This window comes from Cetorhinus maximus, unplaced genomic scaffold, assembly GCF_964194155.1.
Source record: "Cetorhinus maximus unplaced genomic scaffold, sCetMax3.hap1.1 HAP1_SCAFFOLD_353, whole genome shotgun sequence".
Lineage (NCBI taxonomy): Eukaryota > Metazoa > Chordata > Chondrichthyes > Lamniformes > Cetorhinidae > Cetorhinus > Cetorhinus maximus.
Window position 1 is genome coordinate 74,307 of NW_027596299.1, and position 14,696 is coordinate 89,002.

The window sequence follows — 14,696 nt, forward strand, 5'->3', positions numbered from 1 at the left end:
AAGTGAATGAAAGATGATGGTGAGATGAAATTGCTGCTGAGAGCTGAATAGTGAATTGGCTGTAAATTTCTGAAATGGTCTGATCCATTTTTCAGAAGTGGGTCGAATTGCGGAGTCACAGGAAAGTACAACACAGACGGAAGCAACTTGACTCACTGTGTCTGCACTAGCAGTGTAGTCAATCCCATTTCCCCACCCTTTCCCCACACAGGAGGCAGTTTGACCCATTGTGTCTACACTAGCAGCGCAGTCAGTCCTACTTCCCCACCCTTTCCTCACGTTGCTGCAGAATGTCCTCCTTCTCGTTTCCCCTTTTCAAGACTGCAATTCATTCTGTTTGCATCATCCTATTAGGCAGTGATTTCCAAATGCCAAATGATTGTTTTAGAAAAACAACACTTTTCATCTTGTTACCTGATACTTCAGACACTCTTCTTAAATTGGTTATCATCTGTTATCGACCCTTCATCCATTTGAAGCATTTTCTCTTTAATTTCTCTATCTGAACTTTTCATGATTTTAATCAGCTGAAACACAATTCCTCTTACCCTTCTCGGCTTTAAGAAGAACAACCACAGATTATTCGGTCTATGAATTGAACTGTATTTTCACATTTCTAAATTTGAACATGGGTTTGTATCATCACAACCGCATATTCTCCATATCCCATTTGGGAAAAAAACAAGGTATTGTTTAGTTGAAGAGTTAATGGATAACAGCAGAATTGGCAAATTTTGGGGAATATTTTTCTGGCAGTGAAAGGACACGAAAAGAAAAAACCTGGAACTGTGTGGCAGCCAATACCAAAGGGGGTAAAACGTGAACAATATTAGGTTGTGCTCGATCTAAAAAACCCTCATATAATTGTTGCATGTAGTAACCAATTACACCACAGGAACATGTACCAAGGTGAGTTGCAAGATACCCTAAAGCTGGTATTAACAAGCTGAAGATTCAGACTGTTGCCACAATAATTGCAGTTGTCCTCATTCCGTTTCTGTTACTGATGGACAGTGATAAGATGCAAGGCATGAGGGATGAACTGACTAAAGGGATGATGCTGCGAGGCTAAATGTGGGTGGTAAAGGGGAAGGCTTTTCTGCCTGATGTTCAAACTGGCAGAAATATCACTCCTGATCAAACAATCACAGCTGCTATTTCAAAGCAGCATGCCAAATCGAAAAGTGTAACTTCCTATAATTCTATGTTTCCAAACACCACGGTTATTTTTTCACGCCCACTTTGCCATTTTACAACCCAATCTCGCGAAATATACTTTCTTACCTTGCATCCTGTTCATTTGAAGTCAAGACACAGAGTAAATTCATTGTGTTTTCTTGTCATTTCTAGAACGAGATTTGGAACCGGACTAGTTGAAGGACACTTTTATTGGTGCCAATCTTCCACTGTCTCTCACTGTTTGAAAACAGGCACTGTTATCATCAGCCTGTTATGTACCTTCTTATAGTACATCGTCTGAACAACATAAGCTCATCCTCGCTCCGCTCTCTCCACATTGAAAATCTGTCCGAAGATATAAACTTCAAAACTTAACAACGTACACAAGGCTGGAACGAGAATGAAACTGTGGATAATTGGCACTGTGCACATTCCTGTAATCAGTATGTGGGATAATCAGGGAGATGAATTCCTGCTTTTCTTTACCATGTCATCTTCAAACCCATCTCTTCTCAATGCCTTGTGTCATCCATTCCCTGTCCCTGCTTTCCAGGTGTAGATTGGGTTCCCGAACTGACAGTGTCTGCATGAAACAGCTAATTGATCTCAGAGCTGTACAAACAGAGGGAGCAGGGGGCGAGGCGGAGACAGAAGCAGGAAGAGATGTGACATGACAGTGTTTAGAACTTGACATGTGTCAGTTGCTTTTAATGTTGAGTATCTGCAGTGCATTGCCTTGTAAGTTTCACAGGAACCACAATGATTAAGTTAGTGGGTTTTAGAAGTTGAAGATTGCACATCCACAGCCTCTTGGACTATTACCCTTCCCTGTCAATTTCATGTACCTGTCAACAGCATTCAATGTTGTCATTGGCTGAACAAGTCATTTGTGTTCTATGTAAACATGCCATTTTGGCAGAGGAACTTGCCTCTAGTGAAAGTGCTCTGAAGTGAAGACATTGCAAAATTATTGTGGATCAGCCAACTTTCACGTGGATTCCACAGTTGTCTAGTGGTTAGGATTTGGTGCTCTTATTACCACGGAATGTGTTTGATTCCTGGTTGGAATGAAGCTTTGTTGCTGTTTTGTGAAATTTCATAACTTAGATGAGTTACTTACTGACTCAAAACCAAACAAAACAAAAGCGGATCTACCATTATAAGTAGAGTGAAGAATAGAGATCAGAGATGAGATGGAAATATTAGACATCAACAGATCCAGAATGAGTACAGAGGTGGATCTCGGGAATTAAAGTTAAAAAAAAGAGATGAGCAGTGATAAGATGTAAGGCATGGGAGATTAACTGACAAAAGAAATGGTGCTGCAAGGCAAAATATGGGAAGTAATCAGACCGGTTTTTCTGAAAATATGCCCAGTTACGCTGGAGAGAGACTGCTCAGATATTTATCGACTGCAAAGGATTTATTCAGTTTCTCCATCTCCCAAACCAGAAACTTTGAAGTTCAAAGAATTTGATGCATGAGCAGTTCATTCATATCAAAGAGAGGCTGCTTAAATGTTCTGTGTATGGCAGCAATTCACTCATTCTGGGACACCAGTGAGTTCACATGTGACTGCAGGGATTGGATTCTGCTGTTTTTGGGTCTGCCAATTCTCCACCAATTCCCATCCTCCTTCTTTCTGGTGAATAATGGATGACCCATGCAAATGCCCTTCATTATAATTTTTTTCCTAATTTTAATATTGGATCCACCTGTCCCAGACTCCACCGCATAACAGCAAAACAAATCACTGTTAACAAATTTGAACTTTGAATGGCGGGGTATTTACCCAGCATTCCCCAAGATGATGGACGTTCCCTATCTGCACCACTGGAGAGCAATGCGCAGGCGTAGTGCCGCCGCGTTGGCGCATGCGCAGTGAGAGTAATGGCGATCGGAAGCTGCTTCTTCATCGGGTCCAAAAATAGTTCGTGAAAAAGGAAACGGAGGGAGCGATGGATCTTGCACTTGGCTAGGAAAGCTTTGTAAGTATGTTGTGTAAGCTGCAGACTCCAGAATTAGAGGCTACCGTCGTCGGTTGTAAGAGCGGAGGAAAAGCTGTGGCGCTTTTGCCGCGATCAGACCTTGGTTAATAAAAAGCTAAAAGCTACTGCTGGAAATCCAAAACAAAACAAAAGCAGAATTACCTGGAAAAAGTCAGCAAGTCTGGCAGCATCGGCGGAGAAGAAATCAGTCCGCCATCTTTATAGGGGGCAATGTGCAGCAGGGCGCATGCGCGGCCATCCTGGTCCAGGTAGCAGGAGGAGAAAATTTTGTGAATTTCTATCCTGGACTGACAGGGATGGATTTTGGAAACTCCCTTTCCGGAGAGTCAGAAGGGGAGGATTTACACACAGCAAACTCAAACCAAACATCACTTCAAAACCTAATATTGTCACTCGATTCGCCAGGACCTGGATATTATCAGCTGTTGAAGTCATTACCACGCTATATGCGAAAAACAAGTTCTTCCACACATCCCCACCTCGTATATCTTGCCGATAGAGACTCCAAAAAAATGCAGCACAGAGGGATCTGGGTGTTCTTGTGCATTAAACACAATAGGTTAGCATGCAGGTGCAGCAAGTAATTAAGAAGGCAAATGGAATTTTGGTCTGTATTAATAGGGGGTTGGAGTTTAAACAGAGGGAAGTCTTGTTACAACTGTACAGGGTTTTGGTGAGGCTGCACCTGGAGTACTGTGTACAATTTTTGTCCCCGTATTTAAAAAAGGATACACTGGCATTGCAGGCAGTTCAAAAGAGGTTCACTAGGCTGAACCCTAGGATGAGGGGGTTGATGTATCAAGAGCGGCTAAAAAGGTTAGGCCTTTATTTATTACAGTTTAGAAGAATGAGGGGTGATCTTATTGAAATGTACAAGATATTGAGGGGGCTTGACAGGGTAGATGCTGAGAAGATGCTTCCACTAGTGGGGGAATCTCGAACTAGGGGACATAGTTACAGAATAAGAGGGCACTCATTTGGAACTGAGATGCGAAGGAATTTCTTCTCTCAGAGGGTGGTAAATGTCTGGAATTCTTGACCCCAGAGAGTTGTGGAGGCTAGACCGCTGCAAGTATTTAAAGAGGATGTAGATAGTTTTTTGAAATGTCAGGGAATTGAGGGCAATGAGGAGCTGGCACGACAGGTAATTTGAGGCCTTGGGCAGATCAGCCATGATCTTTTTGAATGGCAGGGCAGGCTTCAGGGCTGAATGGCCGACTCCTGCTCCTATTTCTTATGTTCTTATAATCTTAAATCTGTGTCCCTTACTCCTTTTACAGTCAGCTAATGGGAGCAGCATTTCTTTGTCTACTTTATCTAAACCAATCATACACTGTACATCTATATCAAATCTCCCTTCGATCTGCTTTGCTCCAAGGAGAACAACCCCAGTTTCTCCAAACTAAACTTACTGTAAGACTGGAGACTGTTACCTGTGTGATGTTCCATTGCTGTGGGGCTGATGTGACTCCTTCACTGTGGATCTGAATCCATGTCCATGTGATGCTCTATTTCACCCTCTGCCCTCCCTGATCATCTCTCTGCCACTCTGTAACTTCCTCTGCCTCTAATACTGGGTGTATTTTAATGATGTTGAGTATTTTACTGTTGCTTTTGCCGACTGTATCTAAATGAGGTTTCCATTGCTGCCCATCCGCCCACCATGTGCTGCTGTCTCACCAGCTTTATCTTCCCATAGTATCTTTCATAGTCAGGAACTGTTTTTCCTGTGCTATAGTCCATTCCTCTTCCACTTCTGAGCTATACTGACCATCAAGTTCTGCACCATTTTTATTCCCTGTAACTCATTCTGCACACACTGAAACGTTAACTCTGTTTCTCTCTCCGCAAATACTGCCTGACATGCTGAGTATTTCCAGCATTTTCTCTTTTTATTTCAGAGTTCCAGCAGCTGCAGTATTTTGCTATTATTCTATTGCAGGCGTTGCTTGCAGAACCGAGTCTAGAAACACAGACGGACCAATTAAGAGCCGGTTTGTATCAGGGTGGGTGTTGGTTACAGAAGTTGGTCCCTGGCCTCCAGTGTAGGTTCTTTTTCATCGAGTAATAGAATCATTGAATGATGACAATACAGACGGAGGCTATTCAGCCCATTGTGCCCATGCTGGCTCTCTGCAAGAGCCAATCAGCTAGTCCCACTCCCCTGTCTTTTCACTAACAAGACCAGCAAATATTGAAAATCTGCAGTCACATTGTGTGGAAAATAATATTTACATGGAGGAAATTTATGTTCACCCAGTGCTGGATGTCAGACAAGTCAGGACAGTGTGTGGCCTGGAGGGGAATTTGGAGGTGATGGTTTTCACATACACCTGCTACCCTGGTCCTTCTAGGTGGTGGTGGTTGAGAGTTTCAGTGGTTTTGTCAATGTTCTAGTCGAGTTGTAGATATAAAATTCCCTCTCCTTTTCCGCCTGCCTCTCCCATCTCTGTCTCCTTCTCTCCCTCCTTCCTTAGATTCAATCAGATCAGGTGGCAGGTTCCCTTACCTAAAGGACATCAGTGAACCAGTTGTCAGTCCAGCAGTTTTCATGGTCACTTTTTCCTAGTGCCGGCCCCACAAATTCTCAGATTCATTCAGCTCAGTTTCACAACCTGCCTTTGTGTTTTTGTGGGTTCTCTCTCACTCCCTTTTTTCTGTTTTAAATCAATTTCACAGGGTATTAGAATGGGAGGATTTTCAGTCGGGAAACTCAATCCAAACATCACATCAGGATCTGATGGAATCACCCAGTTTATCATAACCTGAGTATTATTGGATCTTGAATATGGAAGGAAAAAGCACCGTTCACAGTGGGGACAAACCGTACACGTGTTCTGTGTGTGGACAAGGCTTCAGCCAATCATCTGGCCTGTCAGAACATAAATGCAGTTACAATGGGGAGAAACCATGGAAATGTGGGGATTGTGGGAAGGGATTTGGTTACTCATCCCAGCTGGAAATTCATCGGCGCAGTCACACTGGAAAGAGACTGTTCACCTGCTCCGAGTGTGGGAAGGGATTCACATGGTCATTGCACCTGCTTAAACACTAGCAATATCACAGTGGGGAGAGACCTCTTAAATGCCCAGACTGTGGGAAATGCTTTAAAAGCTCCAGGAACCTGATGTCCCATCAATGTGTTCACACTGACGAGAGACCATTCAGGTGCTCTCACTGTGAGACTGGGTTCAGATGATCATATAACCTCACACTACACCAGCAAATTCACACTGGAGAGAGACCGTTCACCTGCTCCATGTGTGGGAAGGGATTCACTCACTTCTCCAACCTGCTGAGGCACTAGCACACTGACAATGGGGAGAGACCCTTCACCTGCTCTGAGTGTGGGAAGGGATTCACTCAGTCATCCAACCTGCAGAGACACCAGCGAGTTCACACTGGGGAGAAACCATTTAAATGTCTGGACTGTGGGAAGTGCTATAAAAGTTCTGGGGAACTGATGTCCCATCAACGTGTCCACATTGATGAAAGACCGTTCAGGTGCTCTCACTGTGGGACTGGGTTCATAGGATCATCTCAACTCACTGAACACCAGCCCACTCACACTGGGGAGAGGCTGTTCACCTGCTCTGACTGTGGGAAGGGATTTAATCGGTCATCCAACCTGCTGACACACCAGCGAGTTCACACCAGGGAGAGGCCATTCACATGCTCCAAGTGTGGGACAGGATTTACTCAGTTATCCACCCTGCTGAGACATCAACAAGTTCACACTGATGAGAGACCTTTTTAATGCCCAGACTGCGGGAAATGCTTTAAAATTCCCCAGAACCTGATATCCCATCAACGTGTTCACACTGACGAGAGACCATTCTCGTCAGTGTGAACACTGTGGGACTGGGTTCAGACGTTCATATGACCTCACACTACACCAGCGAATTCACACTGGAGAGAGACTGTTCACCTGCTCTGAGTGTGGGAAGGGATTCACTCACTTCTCCAATCTGCTGAGGCACCAGCATACTCACAATGTGGAGAGGCCATTCACCGGCACTGTGTTTGAAAATGGATTTACTCATTCATCCAACTTGTTTAAACACGAACACATTCAAAGTAGAGAAGCCGTTCACCTGCTCCAAGTGTGGGAAGGGACTCAATGAGTCATCCCATCAGCTGAGACACCAGCGAGTTCACAAGTAACTACACTGATTGGATTTTGCTGTTAATCATATCCAGACTGAACCAGGTTCTTTGGTGTCTGTTTCTGCTCCTGGTAATAAAATCCAGCCCAGTTATAGAGGTTAATATTCTAGATAAAAGTCAAATAAATCAGCTTTGTGATAAACACGGTTTGTTGAATCTTTTTAATATCTCTAACACAAGTTAGTTCCTTTTGATGGGCTCTCCATCTCCCCTGTCTCCTCCATTCTCACCTCCAACAACAAGTGTGAGGAGCTCATGGAGCTTCTTTGTCACTAAGATTGAGACAATCCGATCAGCTGCCTCTGCTGCTTCCCTCCCTTCCACTAACCCACCGGGACAAACTGTCTCTAAAGATTCCCCCTTGTCCGAGCCCTGAACCCACATCTTCCTCCAGTTTCTCTCCCATCTTCCCTCATGCCCTTTCAGTGCTCATCTTGACCATGAGACCCACCTCCTGCTCCATTGACCCTATTCCCACTAAACTGCTGATCCCCCAACTTCCCCATGTTCACTGATATTGTTAATCGTTCTCTCTCTTCAGGTAGTGTCCCTCTCTCCTTCGAATCTGCCATTATCACCCCTCCTCAAAAAACAAGCCTTTGATTTCACCGTCCTTGCAGCGACTGCCCCATCTGCAACCTCCCTTCTTCTGAAACTCCTTGAACGTGTTGTCACCTCCCAAAATCATGTCCAACTTTCCAAGAACTCCATGTTTGAATTCCTCCAATCAGGTTTCTGTCCCTGCCACAGTACTGATTTACTTGTACTTCTTGCTATTTAGTATTGTGTATTCACTGCTCATGATGTGGCCAGATTATCAAATTCAGTCCCCTTAAAACAGTTTGTATATTGTATCCCCTTTCCCTAACTCTTTCTCCTACCTTAATCCTTTCCTGATACCATTTTACACATGCAATAGCTTATCTTGTTCAGGTTGCCTGGAGAGACTTTACAGTCTAATAAAGTATTCTCATAACAGTTTTAAAGCATCGACATGTTTTGCTTCCTTATCTTCCTCTCAAACAACATTTTATTGTCTCAAATGTAACCCACTAAATTGTGTCCGATCCTTTTTTTAGAATTGCCCCAGATTAATTAACTCGGTCAAAAATTGGATTTCTGTCAAACTTCGTCAAGGTCTTGAGCTTAACTTTATATTTGGGGAACATACTGACAATGACAAAAAGCTTGCAGCATTTGAATTCGTGTCAATTGTTGTAAAACCTTTAAAAATAAAAAAAATCCCTTTTGAGAAGTTTATTGGAAACCAAACTGCAATTTTTTAAAAACTTTGTAAGAACTGTAATTTACACTATCAAAATTAAAACTACCTCTTTCTCATGCGTAATGATTTATATCCAGATTAAAAGTCCCATTCGTTTATCGACACACTCTTTATCTTGGATAGCATCCTAGTTATTCAAAAGTAACTTTGTAAATTACACTGCACTTTACATCTCAAGATTGTCCCAAATTCAAATAACAGTGCTGTTGGGATGCAGATTTCCTTTCATATTTAAATTAACTCTTCAAATCCATTGGAACCACCTAGGCCGTGTGTTTATGACTTTTAGTTTTGCTAGAATCCTTTTGAATTTCAGGTATTTTTTTTTCCCTCAGAATTTTAGAATACCAACTCGTATGAGCTAATGTAACTCTTATGTATCAATCCCAATCAGCTTGGAAGCTGGTGATAAGGGTTACCCTCTACTAGTCTGCAAGGTTGGTTCATCTCAAACAAAGGCTGTTTTATCTTTACAATAAATTCAAACTGTGGTTTTTGCCAGAAATCTCAACTCAAACCTTATGCTCAGAACTTTGGAAAGTTTGAGTATTTTTTTCCTTTAATCTAATTCGGGGCTTTCGACTCTAAAGTGCTGAACTTCACACACAAATGACATTTTAGGGAATAAAACACATTAAAGCTCACATACAAGTGCTTCCTTGCACACAAACACACACATATATAAAGGTATGTATTTATATCCCTATAACATTGAACATAACGATTTAAAACTCTCATACTCTAAACGAAACTTCAAGTAGCAGCGGGGGGAATAAAGGAACCTTGGAGGCTCCACCTATCTGGACAATCAAAATGACTGAAGATCCCATTTCCTCTGCTCCTGCCTGTCACTGCTCATTACCTCCCCTAGGGGTACCCCCTTTTTCTCGCTCTCTTTCTCTTCAGCGCAAACAGCTCTTGTAACTTAGAACAATTCATTTTTTTAAGTTACAGAAAAGACACTAGGGGACCTTTTGGGTTCCAATCATCCTTCCACATTTTCTTGATTAATTTTGACTGTTGTTCCGCGATGAACCTTGTGATGGAGTCCGCGGCTGCCCAGTCGAGTTCCATAGCAATTTCCTGTTTTCCTGATGGTATTCTATTCTTCCATTCCGTCTATCTCTGTGCAGTTAGTTTGCGCGGCCCTGACAACTTAGTTACTTGTGATCTTTTTTGTTTTCCCCAGGGGTCTGGCCCCTGCGCAGCTTCAACTATGGTTCTATTTCAAACCGTAGCCTGCCAGTGCGACTCTGCCTCCTCTCAGGGTAGTGGTCCGGCCTCCCTGTGTGGCTCCGGCACTGCTAGCCCACCAGCACGGCTCCGCCTCCTACCCCGGCACCTCCTGCCCTTAGTCCTCCTCCCGATTCTTTTGATACTCGACCAGACCATTCTCGGGTAGGCTTACTGCACTAACTATGGGTGGTAAATAAATTATATTCAACCACTTTGCACAGCCGTCCCGAGGATCCGATCCCAGTATCCAGTCGACGACGCCAGTTGTTGTGGTATCTTTGACAAACGAACCACAGGAGGATCAGGTACAGGTTACAATCATTTACTCGAGCAATTGCAAGGAGAGAACCACCTCAAAGCAACTTGAGGTAACACTCTACCCAATTACAAGCATACAGCTTATTTATACATCACAGATCACGTACAAGAACATTGTTCAAATTCCAATCTTGTCCGCATATTGGTTTATATTAAACAGATATCTCTGGTCACCCAGGCAGAGCCTTCTCCCCCTATCTAAGCTGGGACCGTCTGTCCTCTCCTTATCTGTTGACGAGCACACTTACTCCATGTTGTTTTCATCCTCGGTCTCCAGTCCAGTTACTAAGGTCTTTCTGGTGATTGCAGGCCCCAAGGGTGTGCAAAGTTCATCTGGTAACCTTTAACTATTAGTGCACTCGATGACGCTGTCTGCCATCTAAGTAATTCCCTTTCAATAAATTCTTACTGTATTCCCCCTAACATTCCCAAGTCTCCACACGCTGCCTCCATCTTCTGACGCACTGCCCCCGTCTCCCGACACTCTGCCCCATCTCCCGACACTCTGCCCCCATCTCCCGACACTCTGCCCCCATCTCCCGACACTCTGCCCCCATCTCCCGACACTCTGCCCCCATCTCCCGACACTCTGCCCCCATCTCCCGACACTCTGCCCCCATCTCCCGACACTCTGCCCCATCTCCCGACACTCTGCCTCCATCTCCCGACACTCTGCCCCCATCTCCCGACACTCTGCCCCCATCTCCCGACACTCTGCCCCCATCTCCCGACACACTGCCTCCATCTCCCGACACTCTGCCCCCATCTCCCGAAACTCTGCCCCCATCTCCCGACACTCTGCCCCCATCTCCCGACACTCTTCCCCCATCTCCCGACACGCTGCCCCATCTCCCGACACGCTGCCCCCACCTCCCGACACTCTGCCCCCATCTGCCGACTCACTGCCCACAATTCCTGACACGCTGCCCCCATCTCCTCTGTATGCCTCCAATGACTCCACATCCATAAGTATGGGGCCCAGAACTTTGTTTTAAATAATTCATGGGATGTGGGCTTCGCTGCTTGGGCCAGTATTTATTGCCCATCCCTAGTTGCCCTTGGAAAGGTGATGGTGAGCTGCCTTCTTGAGCTGCTGAAGTCCGTGTGGTGTAAGTACACCCATAATGCTGTTAGGGAGGGACTTCCAGGGTTTTGACCCAGTGATAGTGAAGGAACACCAATATATTTCCAAGTCAGGATGCTGAGTGACTTGGAGGGGAACTTTCAGTTGGTGGTGTTCCCATCTATCTGTTACCATTGTCCTTCTAGATGGTAGTGATCGTGGGTTTGGAAGGTGCTGTCTAAGGAGCCTTGGTGAATTCCTGCAGTGCATCTTGTAGATGGTACACACTGCTGCTACTGTGCGTCTATGGTGGAGGGAGTGAATGCTTGTGGATGTGGTGCCAATCAAGCAGACTGCTTTGTTCGGGATGGTGTCGAGCTTCTTGAGTGTTGTGCGAGCTGCACTCATCCAGGCAAGTGGAAAGTATTCCATCACACTTTTGACTTGTGCCTTGTAGATGGTGGGCAGGCTTTGGGGAGTCAGGAGGTGAGTTACTCATTGCAGGATTCCTAGCCTCTGACACTCTCTTGTAGCCACACTATTTATATGGCTAATCCAGTTCAGTTTCTGGTCAACGGTAACCCCCAGAATGTTGTCCTGGTGGTCTAGTGGAAGGGAGGGAAGCAGCAGAGGCTGCTGATCAGACTCTCAGTCTTAATGATAAAGAAGCTCCATGAGTTCCTCACATTTATGGTTGGAGGTGAAGATGGAGGAGACAGGGGAGAGGGAGAGCACTTCAAAGGGAACTAACTTATGTTGGGGATATTAAAAAGAATTGACACAGTGTTTTTAACAGAAGTGATTAATGACATTATTCATAGAAGCTAGAAGCAGGAGTAGGCCATTCGGCCCTTTGAGATTGCTGTGCCATTCAATATGATCTTGGCTGATCCTCTATCTCAATGCCATATTCCTGCTTTCTTTCCATACCCCTTGATGCCCCTAATATCCAAAAAAAAATCATTCTTGAATATACTCAGTGACCCAGCCTCCACAGCCTTCTGTGGTAGAGAATTCCACAGGCTGACCATCCTCTGAGTGAAGAAATCTTTCCTCATCTCGGTCCTAAATGGTCTGCTCCATATCCTGAGACTGTGGCCCCTGGTTCTAGACTCCCCAGCAGGGGAAACATACTCCCTTTATCTAATCTGTCTAGCCCCGTTAGAATTTTATATGTTTCAATCAGATCCCCTCTCATTCTTCTAAACTCTAGTGAATACAGGTCCAGTTGAACCAATCTCTCCTCTTCCACAGTTTTGCCATTCCTGGTATTAGCCTAGTGAACCTTTGCTGCACTCCCCCTATGGCAAGTATATCCCTTCTAAGGTAGGGAGATCAACACTGCAAGCAATACTCCAAAATAGTAACCTCCATAACTGGTCTGCAGTTTACTAACATCAACAGAAACAGACCCCAGTGAACATGGTTCAGTCCTGGATGTGATGAACAGCAAAATCCAATCACTGTAGTTACTTGTGAACTCGCTGGTGTGTCAGCAGGTGGGATGACTGAGTGAATCTCTTCCCACACTCAGAGCAGATGAATGGCCTCTCCCCAGTGTGAACTCGCTGGTGTGTCAGCAGGTAGGATAACTGAGTCAATTCCTTCCCACACTCAGAGCAGGTGAACGGCTTCTCCCCAGTGTGAATTCACTGGTGTGCGGTGAGTTGTGATGACCACCTGAAGCCTTTCCCGCATTGAGAATATCTGAATGGTCTCTCCTCAATGTGAACATGGTGATGGGGCATCAGTTTCCAGGAGCTTTTATTGCACTTCCCACAATCTGGGCATTTAAATGCTCTCTTCGCAGTGTGAATTAGCTGGTGTTTCAGCAGGGTGGATGAATCAGTAAATCTCAACCCACATTTGGAGCAGGTAAATGATCCCTCCCCAGTGTGAACTCGCTGGTGTGTCAGCAGGTGGGATAACTGAGCGAATCCCTTCCCACACTCAGAGCAGGTGAATGGCCTCTCCCCAGTGTGAACTGGCTAGTGCTTCAGGAGGTTCGATGAATCAGTAAATCCTTTCCCACAAGTGGAGCAGGTGAACGGTCTCTCCCCAGCGTGACTGTGGCGATGAGTTTGCAGTTCAGATGGGTAATTGGATCCCTTCCCACACTCGGAGCAGGTGAACGGCCTCTCCCCAGTGTGGCTGCACCGATGAGTTTCCAGCTGAACTTGGTAATTAAATCCCTTCCCACAATCCCCACATTTCCAAGGTTTCTTCCCGTTGTGACTGCATTTATGTTCTGACAGGCCAGATGATCGGCTGAAGCCTCGTCCATACACAGAACACGTGAACGGTTTCTCCCCACTGTGAACGGTGCTTTTTCCTTCCATGTTCAAAATCTGATGATATTCAGGTTGTGATAGATTGGGTGACTCCCTACCACCCTCACGTGATATTTGGTTTCAGTTTCCCGACTGGAAATCCTCCCCTTTTAGTACCCTGTGAAATTGATTTAAACAGGAAAAAGGGAACGAGAGGGAACCCACAAAAACACAAAGGCAGGATGTAAAATTGAGCTGAATGAATCTTGTAATATGTAGGGCTGGCATCAGGAAAAAGTGATCATGAAAGGTTCCAAGTTATCCTAAAATCCCAAATGATTGATTAATGTCCTTCAGGGAATGGAACCTGCGACACAGTCCGGACCTTATGAGACTCTGGCATCTACAAGAGGGAGAGAAAGAAAGAGGCAGAGAGAGATAGAGAGATATATGAGAGAGTCAGGGGCAAAGGAGAAGCATTTTATATATCGACAGCTCAACAAGAAATTTGACAGATTCTCCTAAACCCTCATCCTCCAGCACCCAGAAGGACTATGGTAACAGGTGTTTGTGAACACCATCACCTCCGAGTTCCCCTGCAAGTCACACACCATCCGGACTTGTCTGACATCCAGTACTGGATGAACAGAAATTTCCTCCATTTAAATATTGGGAAGATTGAAGTCATTGTCTTCAGTCCCCGCTACAAACTTCACTCCCTAGTCACCGACTCCATTCCTCTCCCTGACAACTGTCTGAGACTGTACCAGACATGTTGAAATATTTCACCACAAGATGAGCTTCCAACCACATATCCACATCACCACCATGACCGCCAATTTCCACCCCAGTCTCAGCTCATCTGCTGCTGAAACTCTCATCCATTCCTTTGTTACCTCTAGACTTAACTATCCTAACGCACCCCCAGCCAGCGTCCTACATTCAACCTTCCTGTAAGCTTGAGGTCATCCAAAACTCTGCTGCCCGTGTGCTTACTCGCACCAAGTCTTGTTCACCCATCACTCCTGTGCTCACTGACCTACAAAGGCTCTGGGTCAAGGAGCACCAAAATTTTGATTTTCTGATCCTTTCAAATCTCTCCATGGTCTCGTCCCTCCTGATCTCTGTAATCTCTTCCAGCCTCACAACCCTCCGAGATATCTTCACTT

General features: G+C 44.9%; 1 protein-coding gene across 1 annotated transcript in view; it reads right to left on the reverse strand.

Moving 5' to 3' along the window:
- Nucleotides 1-14,696, reverse strand: part of LOC144673366 (uncharacterized) — a gene marked incomplete at its 3' end in the record, with an annotated part of 120,207 nt that overhangs the window by 73,284 nt on the left and 32,227 nt on the right. The window contains 2 exon segments of the mRNA XM_078535251.1: nt 10,058-10,152; nt 12,938-13,161. Of these exon segments, the coding sequence (XP_078391377.1) occupies nt 10,058-10,152; nt 12,938-13,161 (319 nt within the window).